Genomic DNA, 15431 nt, shown 5'->3' with positions numbered 1-15431 from the left:
CATTATCGGAGGCTGTGCTCTCCGCTCTACTTTTGGACTTATGTAGTTGCTTATAGAGCTAGCAGGTTATCGCTGGCCAACTGATAAGAGTTCGTTCTACAAAATAGCAGAAGAACTTTCTGTTTCATTGACTAAAATCATTTCTAAAAATGTATGTCCATAAAAGAGGAAGTGAAATTGATTGTCTGAGCAGTTATTGAATGAAAATTTATATAAACTAAATATATACGTTTATATAAACTTTGACATCATATGACAGTCTAGAAACCTAGCGAGTATGTGTCTGTCAGCCTGCATATTTCATATTCATTTATTAATCTACCACGTTGAATTTATTTTTATAATTTTATATTTAAATTATGATGTAAAATAATTTAAGCTAACGTCTCTATTTATCTTAACTTTTGGTTCGTGTCTGAAATTAAGCTCTTGTCCAGCCTACTTTGAGACTGCCTGCTATGTTATCGCATTGCCTCACCAGAAGCTGAATGCTATGTAACTCGTGGCGCCTGTTATTTAAATCTCAGAACTTAAAATTTTGTTCTGAGATTGAGTTTATTGTTTATATTTTTTACGAATGAATATCATCGGTAAATTAATTGTTATTCACTGAATTCAAGGAAAGCAAACTATTTTATTCAATGTTATTCGGGTAGACAGATAGAGATTGGCTAACAAGTTGTTGATAACAAGTTTAAGCTAAATTGTGAGTAGACTAAACAAATTTTCATTAGTAAAGAAGACAATCTGGCGTTTGGGGCATACTGTTTAGTTCTGGAATTACTTTTGCTGCTCATCTTCATCCTCGATATTGATCTTTATGATGTTGACAGCGGGACCTGGTGGATCGCTGCGCTCAGGTAATCCATTTACGGCGATTGCTGGAGCAGCTGCTGCCGTTTCCGGCTCCACGATGCACTCATCGCTGCCCGTGGTGCTGATGGTAATCGTTGGTATGTTATCTGACCAAATGGAACTTTGGGAGTCCTCTCTCATGGCGCGTCGCCGCTGGGAAGCACTGCGTTTGGGGAAGGTAATAGGTCCCGGCATATCCAATTCCTCCAAATCATCCATGGTGGCTAAGGTTGGCGTAGAACTTGAGGCAGCGCCTGCAGCAGCCGCAACAGATGGCGTTGGTGGCTTGACTGCTAGCCGATGTGATGCGGAGGATGTGCTGCTTCCAAAGTGCAACGGAGCGCTTGGCGTAGGCGAATCCGGCTCCGGTGTGGGTGGCATCTCCAGTGCTGTGGCACTCGAATTGCTCGACAATAGCGACGGTGGCGGCGGTGGTGTGTATGCCAAATAGGTAGGGGTGGTTGGACCCGGCGAGTCATCGGAACCTTGCTCGACATCTTCCTTCTTTATGTTGACAGCCTCACGGACTAGGGCCAATAGGGAACCAATCTTTTTGCGTCCTTGACGCGACAGCGCCGCCAACTTCTCGGCATTCACCTGGCGCTGGCTATGTGTTTGGCTGGGCGTAGGCGAAGGCAGCGCCTGCGACTCACTGCCGCTGGCCAGTTCGGTGTTTAGGTGATCGGCGCTGGGTACTTGTGGTATTTCGCCCGACTTGTTCTTCTCCAGACTCTTGTCATCAAACTTGAATACCTCCGGCTCCGGCTTGGCAGCCACAATATTTGCCTTTGACCTGTATTTGCGGAACTTGAACTTGCCCAGGCCTTTGCCGTCCAGATGAACGCCCTCTTTAGGCAGTGGAGGCAATTCCTTGAGTGGTTTCTCCTGCTCTTCTTCTTCGGGTTCTGGTGGCTTCTTCTCGTCCACGATGTGAAACTGACTCTCGGGTGTTCGTCGATCCGCAGTCTTAACTGTCGACGGCTGTGGTTCGGCTGCCGGATCCGGTTCCGGCGTTGTTAGCTTGGATTGTTCCTCCTTGTCCCGTTTGCGGCGCAGTAAACTGGCGCGTCGTTCGCTGACAACTCGAGAGTTTGTCTCCGGATCATTTTCGCCAGCCTTGGGTGACGGCGACTCGGTGTGAGACGGCTGCTTGTGCCTGTCCCTTTTATCCCGAAAGCTTTCCCTTTCCTTTTTCTCTACTTTGAATCGGCTCTTGGGATGGGGCTCCTTTATGGGGAAGTGGTCACCGCCACCGGCTGTGCCCGGACTGCTGCCTCCACCAGCCAGTGCGGCATTGGCTGCGGCAATGGAACTGGAACGCGCCCGCTCCTGCTTGGCAATCTGCACGATGTCCACCAGCGACGGTTTCCGGGTGCGTCGTATCTGCTGCAGGCGTGAAAGCCCAAAGCGCTTCTCCTTGGGCTCCTCATCGTGCGGCAGCGAATCCTGGTGCTCAGTGTCCGTGTCATCGTCATCGCGACGCACAAAGGAATCCTCATCCGAGGTGGCGGAGCCCTTGCGCAATGCCTTCTTCATGATGCGTGAGATGAGCTCTGAAGAAGCGCGGAGGCGGGGAAAGTGGAAAGGGGATTACACAATGTACTGCGAAATTTTCGATAGATGCTCACCTTTCCTTGCCTGATTCTTGTACTCCTCAGTGTCAAAATCTGGCGGCTGTGTGGGCGTGACGGGGGATGATGCCTCAAGTACCTTGCGCCAACGATTTGTCAGAGTTGTGGCCGTTGGTTCCGCCTGCTTAACCTCTGGTACTTTGAAAATCTTTTTGCGCTCCTCCTCCCGCTCCTTCTGCAGCTGTGTGCGCAGATCTTGATTAGCCTCGCGTAGCGCGCCCGTCAGCGATATGAGATAATAGATGATGAGTATGAGGAGCAGCAGCAGAGGTATAACTGTGCTCGAGGATGTCAGATAGTCCAGGGGCTCATGGAGTTGCCTGCAGTGAGGGGGGCAGAATTATAAGCTATGATTGGATAACATTCATAATATTGCTACTTACTTAGGCAACGCGTTGCGTGTGGTATTTGTAATGAATTCGGCAATGCGATTGTATTCCGAAAATGGGCCACAATGCCAGGAAGGACGCAGCCAGACAATGGCATAGCCCACGGGCAGCACACAGAGGAACAGCATGGTCAGCAGCAGCGACAAATAGAAATTGTTGGACTTGGAAGCTCTACAAGCATGTTTGGTTGATTAGGTGAAACAATTGATTGAGGTTAAGCATGGGAGAATGGAATACTCACTTGAATACCACCTCGTGCGGCACATTGCATGTGAGCACTATCCATGACCTAAAGTACATCATAATCATCAATTTGACAAGGTTGATGAGCACCAGACCCGGCGAGAAGAATATGCCCATCCACACTTGTCCCTGGTTATTAATCAACGTCAGGATGTTCTCGGCTATCTTAAAGTCGCCATACTGCATGTCAGGCGCCACAAAAACAAAGCGTCCCATTAGTCACAAAGTTAAGAGTTGAGAGTTGCATAGGAGGATTAGGAATGGTAGCTAGTAGGTGGTAGGAGACGTCTATCTCTTACCTGCGGAAACGTTTTCTCCATGTCCCAGCACCAGTTTTGATTGACATAGCGCACAAATAGGGCACGCAAAAAGTCGATGCACAACGGCGCCACAATGGACATAAGCTGCAAGGGCCAGCGTGAGGTGGTGAGAGGATTATAAGGGGGTTAAGAGCATTTTGTAATGAAGTACTGGTCACTGCTTAAAACGCGCCACACGTAGCACATCCTCTGCATTGTCTCGTCTTTGCCCGTCCTGTCCCGTCCTTTCCTGTGCCGTCTGCAGTTAAAGCCATGTTTATGGCTGATTTGGCTGGCCCCAAACTATCTGACCAAAAACCCATTCATTTTCCAACCGAAATTCATGCACGAACACGTGCCCAGCTCCCAGCCAAAAACCGCACATGGCCCAAAAACCCAATTTGACCTTAACGAACGCACTGCTGCAAAATTTGTTATGCATAAGGCATAAATGCGCTTAACTGAAGCCCTGTAACATGCTTAATTTATGTTCCCAAATCGTTTAATAGAGATTATGTACGCCATGTCGAGTTGACAATAACAACAATAAGAATCTCTACATAATCAAATCGTGTGTCCTTTTTTTTTGTGTCTGTTCTTTGGCTGCCTCGTTCTAAGCTGTTTACAAGCTCGGCGGCAACAGCCAAAAAAGTAGGCCCGAAGTGCCGACCGGCTGACCCTGAAAAGTTGCTCGTAGATCCCAATGAATTTGCTGGCGATTAGCCTTGAATTTCAAAATCAAATCCTTGGCCAATCGACACTCGTTCAACAAAAGAAAAACTTTGGCAAATCGATGCCAAAAGTTCAAAAATGTTTCTTATGCAAATGGCTATTGATATAAATTTTGCCCAGACAGCGGATGCCAGCTGTGTGCTGTGGCCAAAAGACTCCAGAGAGCGATTAGTATGATAAAATGCTTTGGTTACACTGTTCCCAATGGCATAATGGGTATATATATGCCCTATGCGTTTGTCTGTCTACTAAAATATTCATGTCTTTTATAAGCCTAGAGAACTTTAGTTTTCAGGAACTATTTAGAAGAAGTTCCTTATTAAAGTGCGAACAGAGTATCTTACAGTCGAGTGTTTTCAATGTTTTTACATATTTGTTTTTCGTCTTGCTTGTTTTTATTTTCTTGCGGCGTTTGTTGCTTTTTGCCCCCGCTTCAGACTCTGCCAAAAATTTGATTTTTTGCATGAAAAGCGGAAAACAAATTTTTTTTAAAGTATTTTCCGCACAATTTGGCTAAACGGGATTTCACGCTTGGGCGTTGCGTTTTAGCTGTTGTATCTTAAAGTTCGATCATATTTTAGGTTTAAATGGACTTTTGATATGTGCAAAACGGCAGCTGTTTATCTGGCCGGGTCCTGTGCCGGAAACGAGGCATTTGACTGGCGCAAAGGAAATTGATAGCTACTCATGATGATGATAAATTTGTGTTTAGACTGTGGTTGACTTGGCGCTCGCTTACCCCATCGAAGACAATGACCTTTGACAGCTCCTGGCCGAGCGATGTTTCCCAGCACATGGTGGTCAGATTCATTTGGATTTGTTTGAGCGTCAGCTGCACCTCCTTCAGCCGCATCACTTGACGCTCCAGCGGCGTCTTCATCGCAGTTGTTGGCTGCTTGACTTCACCACTCAGCGTGGTGTCCAGTCCATCGGGTGTGGTGCTGCCACCAAAGATGTCTTCGCCATCCTTCGGACACACGGTTATCACACAGTAGCCAAGATTCTCGTTGTCGTAGTAAACGGTGCTTCCCACATCCGCTATATCATCGAAGTCTATAAAATAGGGCGTCACGGTGGCTCCATTCTGATCCGTATACTCATATTCCTCGGTGGTGGTGCTGCTGCCACTGTTACTGCTGCTCGCGGGGATGCTCGGATCCGTGCTGTAGATATCCGTTGTTGTTGGATGCTCCTCTGTAGTGGTTGTTGATATTGTTGTGGTTGTGGTTGGCTGCTCTGTGGTGCTTGTCTTGATGAGTCCGCCGCGCAATAGATTCTGCCGGCGGTTCCACTCTTCTTCGCTCAGAATTCTCCTTACCGGATTATATGGTGGGTTATATACGGGCCTGATGGGTGAACTACTGGCAGGTGTTGTCGACTCTGTGGCAAAGCCAGCCGTGACTCTTGTATCATTGCGATGTCGTCGACTGTATTTGCTTGAGTGCCAAATTGGTGGCCCAGCCACAGCTCTTTTTCGGCGCGTTGTCGCCGGCTGCTCATCCACTTGGGCTAGCACCTGGACCAGCGGATCATCCGATTCCTCGGTGGTTGCCTGATAATCGACGCCTGGCTCGGATAGCTCTGCACCCTCAAAGTAATCTACGTAGTTAAAGTAGCTATCGTTGCCCGGCGCCGGTGTTGTTGTGGTGGTTGAGGAGTCCAGCTGTGGCTCATCGCTGCCATAATCATACGCTGACTCTTCGTCCGTGGTAAAAGGCGCTTCTGTTGTAGTTGTTGTGCTTGTTGTTGTAGTTGTGGGAGTTGCTGAGGTGCTTGTTGTTGTGGGCAATGTTGTTGCCGGCGTTGTTGTCGTTATTGTGGTCGCTTCTGTGGTTGTTGTTGTTGCTAAAGTGGGCCAAGGAGTTGTTGTAGTAGTTGTTGTTGATGTTGTTTCTGTAGCAGCTTCTGTAGTGGTTGTTGGTGGCATTGTAGACCAAGTGGTTGTTGTCGCTTGTGTAGTGCTTGGTGTTGTTGTTGTTGTTGTTGTTGGAAGAGTTGTTGGCAACACCGTTGACGTGGTCAGATTGAGTAACAACAAGGTTGTTGCTATATTCTTCGAGCTGATCAATATACGTCTGGGTTTTGAGCATTTCACAGTCATGTTGTAGCACTTCAGCCGCTGCAATGTGGTTATAAATGCGCCCACTGCAGTGCTCGAGAAGATGGCATCTGTGGTGCCGGCACCATCGGCCCCCCAGGGCGAAGTCGTTGTCAAGTCATCGTAGAGCCCGTCCGAAGTGCTGTCGCTGTAGATGGGCGTTGTGGTTGTCATGGCACGCAGTGCTTCGATGGAGCTCATCAGATTGTGCAGCTCCTGGGTGTTGGTTTCGTTCTCCAGCTTCAGCATTTGCAACGGTTTCTCTTTGCTGTTTATCTTGTAGATGAAGGAGAACATGAGCGAATACAGATTCAGCATGTTCAATATCATAATGCTGTGATGAGACAAAAGGGTAGGAGTGTGGACGTTACTTGATGTACCTGTCAAAGTTTTTTTTTTCCCCGCCACTTACCGTGCTAATTGCAGACGCAACTGTTGCCTGGGATGCCAGTTCTCGAATAAGCCTAGAGCCTCGAAAATCATGGGCAGAAAGAAGGAGAGCAGCGTCATCGTCACGTTCACCGCATTGCGGCTAAGCCAATTGTCGTGCTTGGCCAAATCCTCGGAGCTGGTTAAAATGGACAGCTACAATTAGGTGTATTGGCTGGCAGGGAAGAGGACTTACTGATTCACTAGCAGCACCACAGTGGCGCCCGATAACGCCAGCAAGCCCATGACCAAAATGTTGACCAAAATCCTTTGCAGGATAACGCGCCAGCTGCGAGCATAAGATTCCAATTATAAACTGCAATTGACGCTTATTTCCGTTGTACTTACTTGCGATTATCCTTTTTCTTTTCAGCTTCCTCGAGCAGCGCCTCCTTGAAGCCAACCACAACGGATGCGATGCGATTATGCGCTGTCTCCGCGTGTCCTGTTGTCGGTGTAAATCCTATATAATCACGGCACTCGTTTAGCTGCTACTGCCACTTACCAATCATAAAGTCCCAGCCGGTGAACAGCTTCCAGGAGAAGACGCACTCATCATCCTTTGAGGAAAGTTTCGAATTGCGCGAGTTCTCAGCCATCCTGCCAAAGTCGATAAAAGTGCGCAAAAGTTTTTTATTAGCTGCTTACAACACATAATTGGCGCACAAATCCGTGCAAAGACAAATGCCACATAAATTTGAGTACAATTCACGCATGCCGCGCACGTGCCGCAAACATGTGGCAGGCAGGCAGGCAGGACAAGTGGCAAGGTCAGTGTCGGCATCCGCGCTGTTGACATTGCCTCTCTGTTCAATTACGAAATCAACATAATCCCAACAAAGCCATTAAACGGAACAAGCGTATACACGCCCTAGCCCTCGCTTCCTCCTCCAATCGACCCAACGGCCTAGCTTCTGCTCCTGCCCCTGCCACAGCCGGAGCCGCAGCCACAGCCATAGCTGCTGCAGGTCTCGTGTCTGGCCGCGTGCGTGCGTAAATCATAATGACCAAGTTTCTTGTGATAGGCGAAAAAGTTTTGCCTTTTCCTTGTTCTGGACACGCCTAGCGACAAGATTTGTATTATTTAATCAGCGCGACGTTCGGTTTAATTAATTAACGACCATTTTTGGCATTTAGTTTGCTTTTGTGGCTTCGATGTCCAGAGATTTAATGAAGTGCCCTTCAGCCCACACCCCGCCCACGACCTCTACTCACTTTCTCAGCGTGGCCACAAAGCTGTAGATGTAGACCAGGACGGCGGTGAGAAAATAAGCCAAAGGCAGCTTATAGCCGGATGTGCTGATGCCGGAAGTGCTCGAGTAATAACTATAAACAGGAAGTAAGCCAAGAGATAAATATGCACAATGAAAGCAGGCAAAACAAAGAACGAGACAATTTGCTTGTTCAAATTTTAAAACCTACCCATAGAACATGGGCGAATACTTCAAGTAGCCCTCGAATTCCCAAAACGTAAAAAGATTACCGGCCACTTTGTATTCCGGTTCAGACATGCGTTTGCGTGGATCCGTTTCGTCGTGCTTGGTGGCAAAGTACTATTATGGAAAATATATATGTATTCAATATGGAGAACATGGTTAATATATTGTTTTTGCTGCACGCTCACCTCCGGTCCAATAACAAAGGCAACAAGCGGTATGGCAATCATAATGTTGACCCACATGAGCCAGCGCAGGAATGTAAAATAGGATGCGACGCCGGAGCCGAAATGCGATTCGATTTCCTTGATGCGCAGCTCCCAGGGTATGAGCACTGTAAGAAAGCTGGCGGTTTCGCGTTTCCAATGCCGCCAGCGCTGCGGAAGAGCACAAAGAACTTGCGTGAATGCCACAGATTCGAATTCGGTTTGTTGACTTCGTATTTTTTAATTGGTTTTCATGTGGATTACACAGCCAAAAAAAAAAAAGAGAGAGAAAATGCAGTTTGTCGACATATTTTGTGAATTATGGAGCTCTTGATTTATTTGTGGCCCATAAATTGTGTAAACATAAATATATGCAGGACACTTGGCAGTCCAGCCGGACTAAGGGGCCTGCGCTTGCATTTTCGCTGAAGCAAAGTGTTTGCTTAAGGCAAAGAGTACTTGCTGTGTGTTGGTGTGTGTTATGGTGCTGAAAGATTTCACTTACCGCTGCCATTAAAATTTTAAACCTCGCCCACAAATCTCTCGTGCTGCGTGACATGGCAAAGCGCTCCTGCAGCGCGCCCTCGTGGCGTGCCACATACGTTTTCGCCTGTCAACATCATTAAAAATGCCAAGCGAAAAAAAAAACACAGAAGAGAAACCGTCAGGAGGGCGAGAAAAGATTGACACATGAAATCGAAATATTTGCTGTGAATTTAATGGCCCACTAGCTAGGGCTAAGGCTAAGGCTAAGGCGTAAAATGTGACGCGCCCAGCTTTGGCCCAGTTAACCGAGCGGATTGGCCGAGCTACCAAGTTGCCGAGCTGCCTACCTGGCGCACCAGTTTGAGCTTCTTGCGTATATGCCATGGCTGTAATTTGACCGACTGTATGACCTCCTTGTGTAGGCGTATATTCTCAAAGATTTGCTCCTGTGTGGACTCCTGATTGGTGCCCTCCTCTGCGAAAGCAAAACAAACATTACACATATGCCACGTTGACCACGTGCCACTAAATGGGCGCACGTAGCTGGAGAAATTACTATAACTGCCCTCACACACACACACACACACACACATACACGCACACATTGATTAGCCTCTGGCGGGTAGTAAGTTAAACGAAATCTTTGAAAGCAGCTATTGGGCTGAGCCTTGCCTGAGCTAGTTGTATAAACACTGGAGCGTCGCCGCTCCACATTATCGAGCATGTGATCCATGGGACTCGATGCACGCCGCGAATTGCGACTGCCACGTTTGCCTCTATAGCCACGCACACTGGCACGTCTTTGCATTATCGCCGATACGGAAATTGAGTAGTCCTCCTCATCATCATCAGCATCAGCATCAATGGTGCCATTTTGCAGCTGCTGCTCGTAGGAAAGTTCCTGGTGATGTGTTGGCTCCTGGTTGTTGTTGTAGGCACAACTCTCAGCGTCGCTGCTTTGGTTTGGTGCGTGAAAATCTGTGCACACGGAAATGGAAATGTGTGGAAATTGCGACAAGTAACTACAATTATGTGCAGCTATTTGGGGTAAGTTCTACTGCATACCGTTTAGTTCATAAGATTTGTTTTCGTCCTGCGATGCAGTTCTTTAAAAAAAAAGAAGGAAAACCCTTGTTTTATACAACTGCAATTTAAATCAATTTCCTTGAATTCACCGGAGTCTTTACTTACCTTCTGCCTTTTTGTCCTCTATAATATTCTCTTCGCTCGTCGGCACTGCTCTGCATTTGCCAGCCGCCTTTATCCCAATCGCATGGCGGCGCCCACGTCACAGATAATTGATGTGGAGAGGTAACGCCCGAGTTGTTCTAGGAATTGTTCAATTTTAATTAAATTTCTGCTTTCGTTTATCAGATGGGGCCAGTCGCTAGCCAAAACATTTGCATATAAGCATATATATTAAACATTTAAATCACACACATAGGCATCTCGATATTCTTTATATATATATAATACTTTTTGCTCATCACTATATTTATTTGATTATTATAAATACTTAAGTCTTTAATCTACAAAGTTTTCTATTAAATTTCGTGGCACCAAAGTTGATTCAATATTGGTTTGTTGTGCCGTCGTAACGCTTTGGAGCAGCCTTATGCGCAGACTGAACGGCTTAGCGAGCTGGCCAGACCAGCAAGCCGCACTCACAGGACATCAAAAGGACAACGCGACACACAAACACACAAATATTCACACACACAAAAAGATAGGTTGAAGAGCGAGCGAGCGCGCTAAGTTAAATTTTTTCTAATATTGAATGAATATGAATGAAGCGCAGAGACCCAAACCGAACCCCACCCATGGCCAACAGACTTATCAAAGCCAAAACGTGCCCAAAACGCATACACAGACACAGCAGCACACTCACACACACACCGCGCACACACACAAACTCAAGAACGTTAAGGAATTTACATAGACACGCGCGGCGGCATTGAGGTAGGAAAGGACGTGCAGGGGGAGGGGCGAGTTGACCACTCGTTGACTTCCTCGCCCAGTTGAAACGAAGACGAATGAGCGTTAAAATCGCCAGCGGCATGTGATAACAACGCCAGGCGTAGCCAGTTGGCCAAACCAAGGAGTCAGGCAACCAGCCAGGACATCGAATGTTCATTTAGATGGCCGACAAAGCCCTGTGTGTATATGTGTGTGTGAGTTTTTGTGTGTGTGTGTGTGGCAGGATTGAGTCACGTTGTATTCTTGTCCTGGCTAGCCGACCGGGCTGGCATGTAAATGAAAATCAAACATGCAAGGGTTGATAAAGAAAATCGCAAATTACAACAGCAAGAAACACACACTAACACACATTCGCACACTCGCGTACAGACACACACACGAGCATAGGACGCGCCCACTATTGAAATATGTTTTCATATAACTTTTAGTCGTCTGCTGTGTTTCGGTTTCGCTTTCGCTTTCAAAAGCGCTTTTTACCAGATTTCACTATCCTTTAACTTTTTGACTGTGCTTTTAATTAAATGAAGTTCTGCCTGCTACGGCCTTTTTAATTAACGTCAAAATTTATTTGTGCGTGCCGTGTGCTGCCAAATGGCAACCTCCTCCCCCTTTCGCCTTCTTAACTAAAATCATGTCGCACGTGTAACATAATTTGGTGGGTTTTTATGGGTTCATTAGCCGCTGTGACAGGTGCAACGGCATTTGGCAAATGTAAGCAAATGCCTTCTTGTACCAGAGACCTGCTGACCCAAATACCACACCCACAACACACACTCACACCCACACACATGTGTTAGTTTAAGTGGTTTTCCATGTTCGATTGCAGTTTTTTTTGTCGAAGTGTTCGTCATAAATCTAACGCCCAAACATGGGCTAAGCCCGAGGCAATGCAATATATTTGGCTTACACGGCTTTGACCTCAAAAGACGCTGAGAACCGATAAAACTATAGAATTTGGGTTAATCGCCGGGCATAACATATTAATTTTACAATTTTTACAACTCTTTGCTATTATTATGTGATTAATTTAAGCGGCAGACGTTTTCCTCAGTCTTGGAGCGCCGAATGGGGTAGTCTTTTTTTGAGAGTCGTCTGTATTGTTGCTCACGCTTCAGCGCATGATCCATAATGGAACTGCAACTCCTGGAGGTGCTGCCCAGGTGCAAACGCACCTCTTTGGCCGAGCCGGCGCTTTCCTCGCTTCTAGAGCGTCGGCACACTTTGCACCTGTGCTGCGTTGTCGTGCGAATTTTTTGGATCGGATGTGTCTTCAGTTCTGCAGCACATTCCAGATTATTGCGCATGATCTGACGCGCAAACTTGGAAAGCACCTCCTGCTTCAGGTGCTTGCCCTTCAGGGGACCATGGCGACAATTCTCGCGTATCCAGCGTCGCACATTGCGACAGCCCACATAGAATTGGGTCGTCTCGGTCATATGGTCCGGCATATTTTTCAGGAAGCCCAGATCAGTAAGCAGCCCAAAGCCGAGATCGAAAACGTTGCGGTGCAGCTGCGGCGGATTGGGTCCACTATTGGTCAGGAACATTTCCGGACCCACAGCTTCTAATTTTGTCATTCGCTCCGCGTTAAAGCGACGATCTGCCGCTGTGCAATAGTTCCAGTTCTCAAAGCTAATGTTGTCTTGGGTCATCGTGAACTGCACGTTCAGCAGATCGGTGAAGCTCATTCTGCTAATATGCGTCAGCTCACCGTGCTTATGCACCACAGTGAAGAACACACAATACGGTTTTGGTAATTCTATGGTTCCATTGCCGTGGAAGCGATTATTGTAGAACTGGCCCAAGTATCTGGTGCCGTCGGGATAGACATAGAGTCCGTAGTCCTGCATGCCCAGCTCATTGTAGTTTCCATAGAATTTAGAGCCCGTGAGAAAGCTGGAAGTCTGAGTCTTTGACGATATATTTTCCATTGCTGTGATGTTGCTATGCACGCGATATGTATGTATATGATTGTTGTTTCTTTATGTATATTTATGTATGTTCTATATGTTTGTGTGTGTATGATATTTTATTTGTAAAATATTTAACTGGCAATGTCAACACAAACAATTTTTTGAGAGTATACTAAAACGTTAAATTTCATCGCATTATGTGTTTTCAAAAATACGTTAGATTTTCCTCTATTCGCCTAGTTGGAAGGATTTTCCAAAATCCATGTTCGATTTGAGGCAATAGGCAAAGCATGTCGCCCATGATGATATTTTACACACATCTTAAAAAACAAGTTTGAAGCTAATGGAATACGAATCTGAATGGGTTGTACACACGCGTTTTTGAGCAATGTTTTTTAGCTTTGCATCCAAAACTATATTTTAATAATAAATAAAATAACATTATTGAATTTAATCTCAAACGTCCTTACAGTAGTCCTTCCTCCCCAGCATGTGGCTTCAGCTTTTTATATATTTATAATTTTGAACTTCATGAGTCTATTGGATTTATTCAGTCGTATGCATTACTTGAATTTATAATAAATGCATAATTTAATTTGTTGGTAGGATTTATAGCTCGAACACGGAACCTGTTATGTCCACAAAGCTGCCTGGACGTTTCATATTCGATTGGACCACATGTAAGCTACCTGTGGGTATCTTCTGTATCATCGGGAATGCATTATCGTAGAAAGTCTTGACATTTGTGTGCAGCGATACGTCCGACGGACTCTTTGATATGGTTTTCGTGGCGCCCGAGTCCCCGCTTAGTGGATCCGAGCTGCTGGTCCACACGCGAGCCCTAGCTGGTGGCAATTTATCAGACAGACGTTTCTGCTTGGCTAGTTCCTGCTCCTTCGCAAAACGCGCAAGCAGGCAGAGCTCAGTTGTCGATCTTATTTTTTGGAATGGAGGGCGTGTGAATGGTATCTGTTCCTGATCTGCGGTTTGGTTATCCGCTGTAGCTGAGTCGTGGCACAGCTTGGGGAAGTAGCGTTCGCGTTGAATCTCCTTGTCGGGTGCATATATAGTAATATCCTTTAGTTGTCTTAGCTCGGTTTCCAGATTGTTGTTAATGATTTGCCTGCAAAAGCTTGGCAGCGGCTCTCGGACATTCTCCTTGCGCTCGCCACGGCAATGCCGTATTATCCAGGCTTTCTCTTGTGGACAGCCCACATAGACGGCCTTCGAAAAGGGCGGTGTTCTCTCGCACAACCAGCCGGTCTTGGCATTGAAGATTCCCTCTTCCACATCATAGCATTTATGGGGCACAGTGCGCGCTAGTAATGTGCTTGTCAAATAGGCGGTGGGGCCCACGGGCTGCTGGCCATAGAAACGCTCCGTCTGATAGCGACGATCGCTCGGTGTCAGATAGTCCCAATCATCGCATATGAACTGGTCATCCTGGAAGCTGCCCTGTACGTGCAGTCCATCATTGAACCACATATCCTCAATGGTCACCAGTTTGCCTCTTTCAAACTCGCCCTTGATTGTAAAGCGAAAGGGTTGTGTCAGCTTCAGGTGCCCATAGCCATGGAATTTGCCCTCAACGAATCTACCCCGATACTCGCTGCCATCCGGATAACGATAGCTACCGAAGCCATCCATCATGCGCACCGATTCATTCCAGGAGCCCTCAAAGCTGCTTCCCGTGAGGAAACGTATGGAGGCAACATCCGTTTGGTTCAACGACATTCTGCTCGGAATTTCTTTTATTTCTGTTAGACTCTGTAATATTTTATTGTTTGATGTAGTTTTTGACTGTTTTTTTGGGCTTGTATTAAACTAGAGAAAATATTGTTCTGAATGCCTGTGTGACGAGCACTTGACCCACTTCTGAAGCCTGCTTTGCTGAGATTACACGTTAGCTTTATGACTTAATGAGTGCGTGCCAAGGCGTGGTCCAACCCGCCATGTGTTTGCCCAGTACAAGTCGCTGGTCATTAAGCGTTTAACTTTATGTACACTTTACATCATTGTAATGAGCAAAAAGGTTATTATAAAGTTGTATGAACTACATATACTCTCTCAGCCTCTACCTGTACTAATGAGCGCTGCTTAGGGCATTCACTTTCGATTAACGCTCCGTTTTTGCTACTGCATTTTATGGTCATTTGCAAGAGAAAAATCCCCAAAAAAAAAACAGATTTGACCAGGTGCTGGTGCTGCTTATGGCTATAGGTTTGTGTGCCGCTGCTGCACGTGTCCTGGCCAAATCGTAAGCACTCCCCGGCGTACAGTAAATCATTCTCACTTACCTCACTGTTGGCGCCCGTGACATTGGCGCTGCTGCTGCCACCGCCACCGCCACCACCAGCGCCAGTACCACTCACGCAACGAAAATCAACGGAACCACCTGATGAACGTCGTGGCTTGCTTATGTCCAGCCGGAGTATGCCCGGCTTGGGACGACGTGGCTCAGGGGCTGGTGTGCTGCGCATGGAGTCGGCCGCGTCGATAGCTGTTGTGGCCATCGATGGGGCCACATTTTCACTCGACTCGTTTTGCATGTCCTGGCAAATTTACTGAGTGCCGCGCACACGTCCGCTGTGCAGCGCCAACGCGAACGTACTATATCCATGTCCTGGCCAAGGAAGCAACAATTACGCGCCCAGTCGGCAGCAGCAGCAGCAGCAGCAACAACAGCAGCAGCAGCGAAAATAAAATGTGAATTAAACGCGTCGGCGTTGGCGTTGAA

General features: G+C 46.8%; 4 protein-coding genes across 4 annotated transcripts; all 4 read right to left on the bottom strand.

The window, feature by feature from the left end:
* Positions 1-780: 780 nt before the first annotated feature.
* LOC115769484 (transmembrane channel-like protein 3) lies at positions 781-10066 on the bottom strand. The gene is made up of 19 exons (XM_030714302.1): positions 9996-10066; positions 9870-9910; positions 9477-9782; positions 9152-9279; positions 8824-8928; positions 8301-8489; positions 8099-8229; positions 7892-8002; positions 7182-7276; positions 7025-7121; positions 6873-6965; positions 6660-6815; positions 5972-6581; positions 4889-5812; positions 3418-3522; positions 3117-3298; positions 2870-3046; positions 2484-2806; positions 781-2408 (listed from the first exon to the last, which is right to left on the bottom strand). Exons 1-19 carry the CDS (start codon positions 10049-10051, stop codon positions 781-783), a joined length of 5457 nt encoding a protein of 1818 aa, XP_030570162.1. The 5' UTR covers positions 10052-10066.
* A 1638-nt stretch (positions 10067-11704) lies between these two features.
* Positions 11705-12942, bottom strand: LOC115769761. Its single transcript, XM_030714716.1, has one exon. The coding sequence runs from the start codon at positions 12710-12712 to the stop codon at positions 11804-11806; it is 909 nt and encodes a 302-aa protein (XP_030570576.1). The 5' UTR covers positions 12713-12942; the 3' UTR covers positions 11705-11803.
* Positions 12943-13222: 280 nt separating this feature from the next.
* On the bottom strand, positions 13223-14528 carry LOC115769760. The gene has a single exon (XM_030714715.1). The coding sequence runs from the start codon at positions 14426-14428 to the stop codon at positions 13304-13306; it is 1125 nt and encodes a 374-aa protein (XP_030570575.1). The 5' UTR covers positions 14429-14528; the 3' UTR covers positions 13223-13303.
* LOC115769483 lies at positions 14455-15243 on the bottom strand. The gene is made up of 2 exons (XM_030714301.1): positions 14936-15243; positions 14455-14461 (listed from the first exon to the last, which is right to left on the bottom strand). The coding sequence occupies exons 1-2, from the start codon at positions 15241-15243 to the stop codon at positions 14455-14457; spliced, it is 315 nt and encodes a 104-aa protein (XP_030570161.1).
* Positions 15244-15431: the final 188 nt, after the last annotated feature.

Source organism: Drosophila novamexicana, unplaced genomic scaffold (genome assembly GCF_003285875.2).
Source record: "Drosophila novamexicana strain 15010-1031.04,08,12 unplaced genomic scaffold, DnovRS2.1 tig00004554-arrow-pilon, whole genome shotgun sequence".
Taxonomy (NCBI): domain Eukaryota; kingdom Metazoa; phylum Arthropoda; class Insecta; order Diptera; family Drosophilidae; genus Drosophila; species Drosophila novamexicana.
The sequence above is the reverse complement of the archived record's forward strand: the minus strand, read 5'-3'. Positions and strand labels throughout refer to the sequence as shown.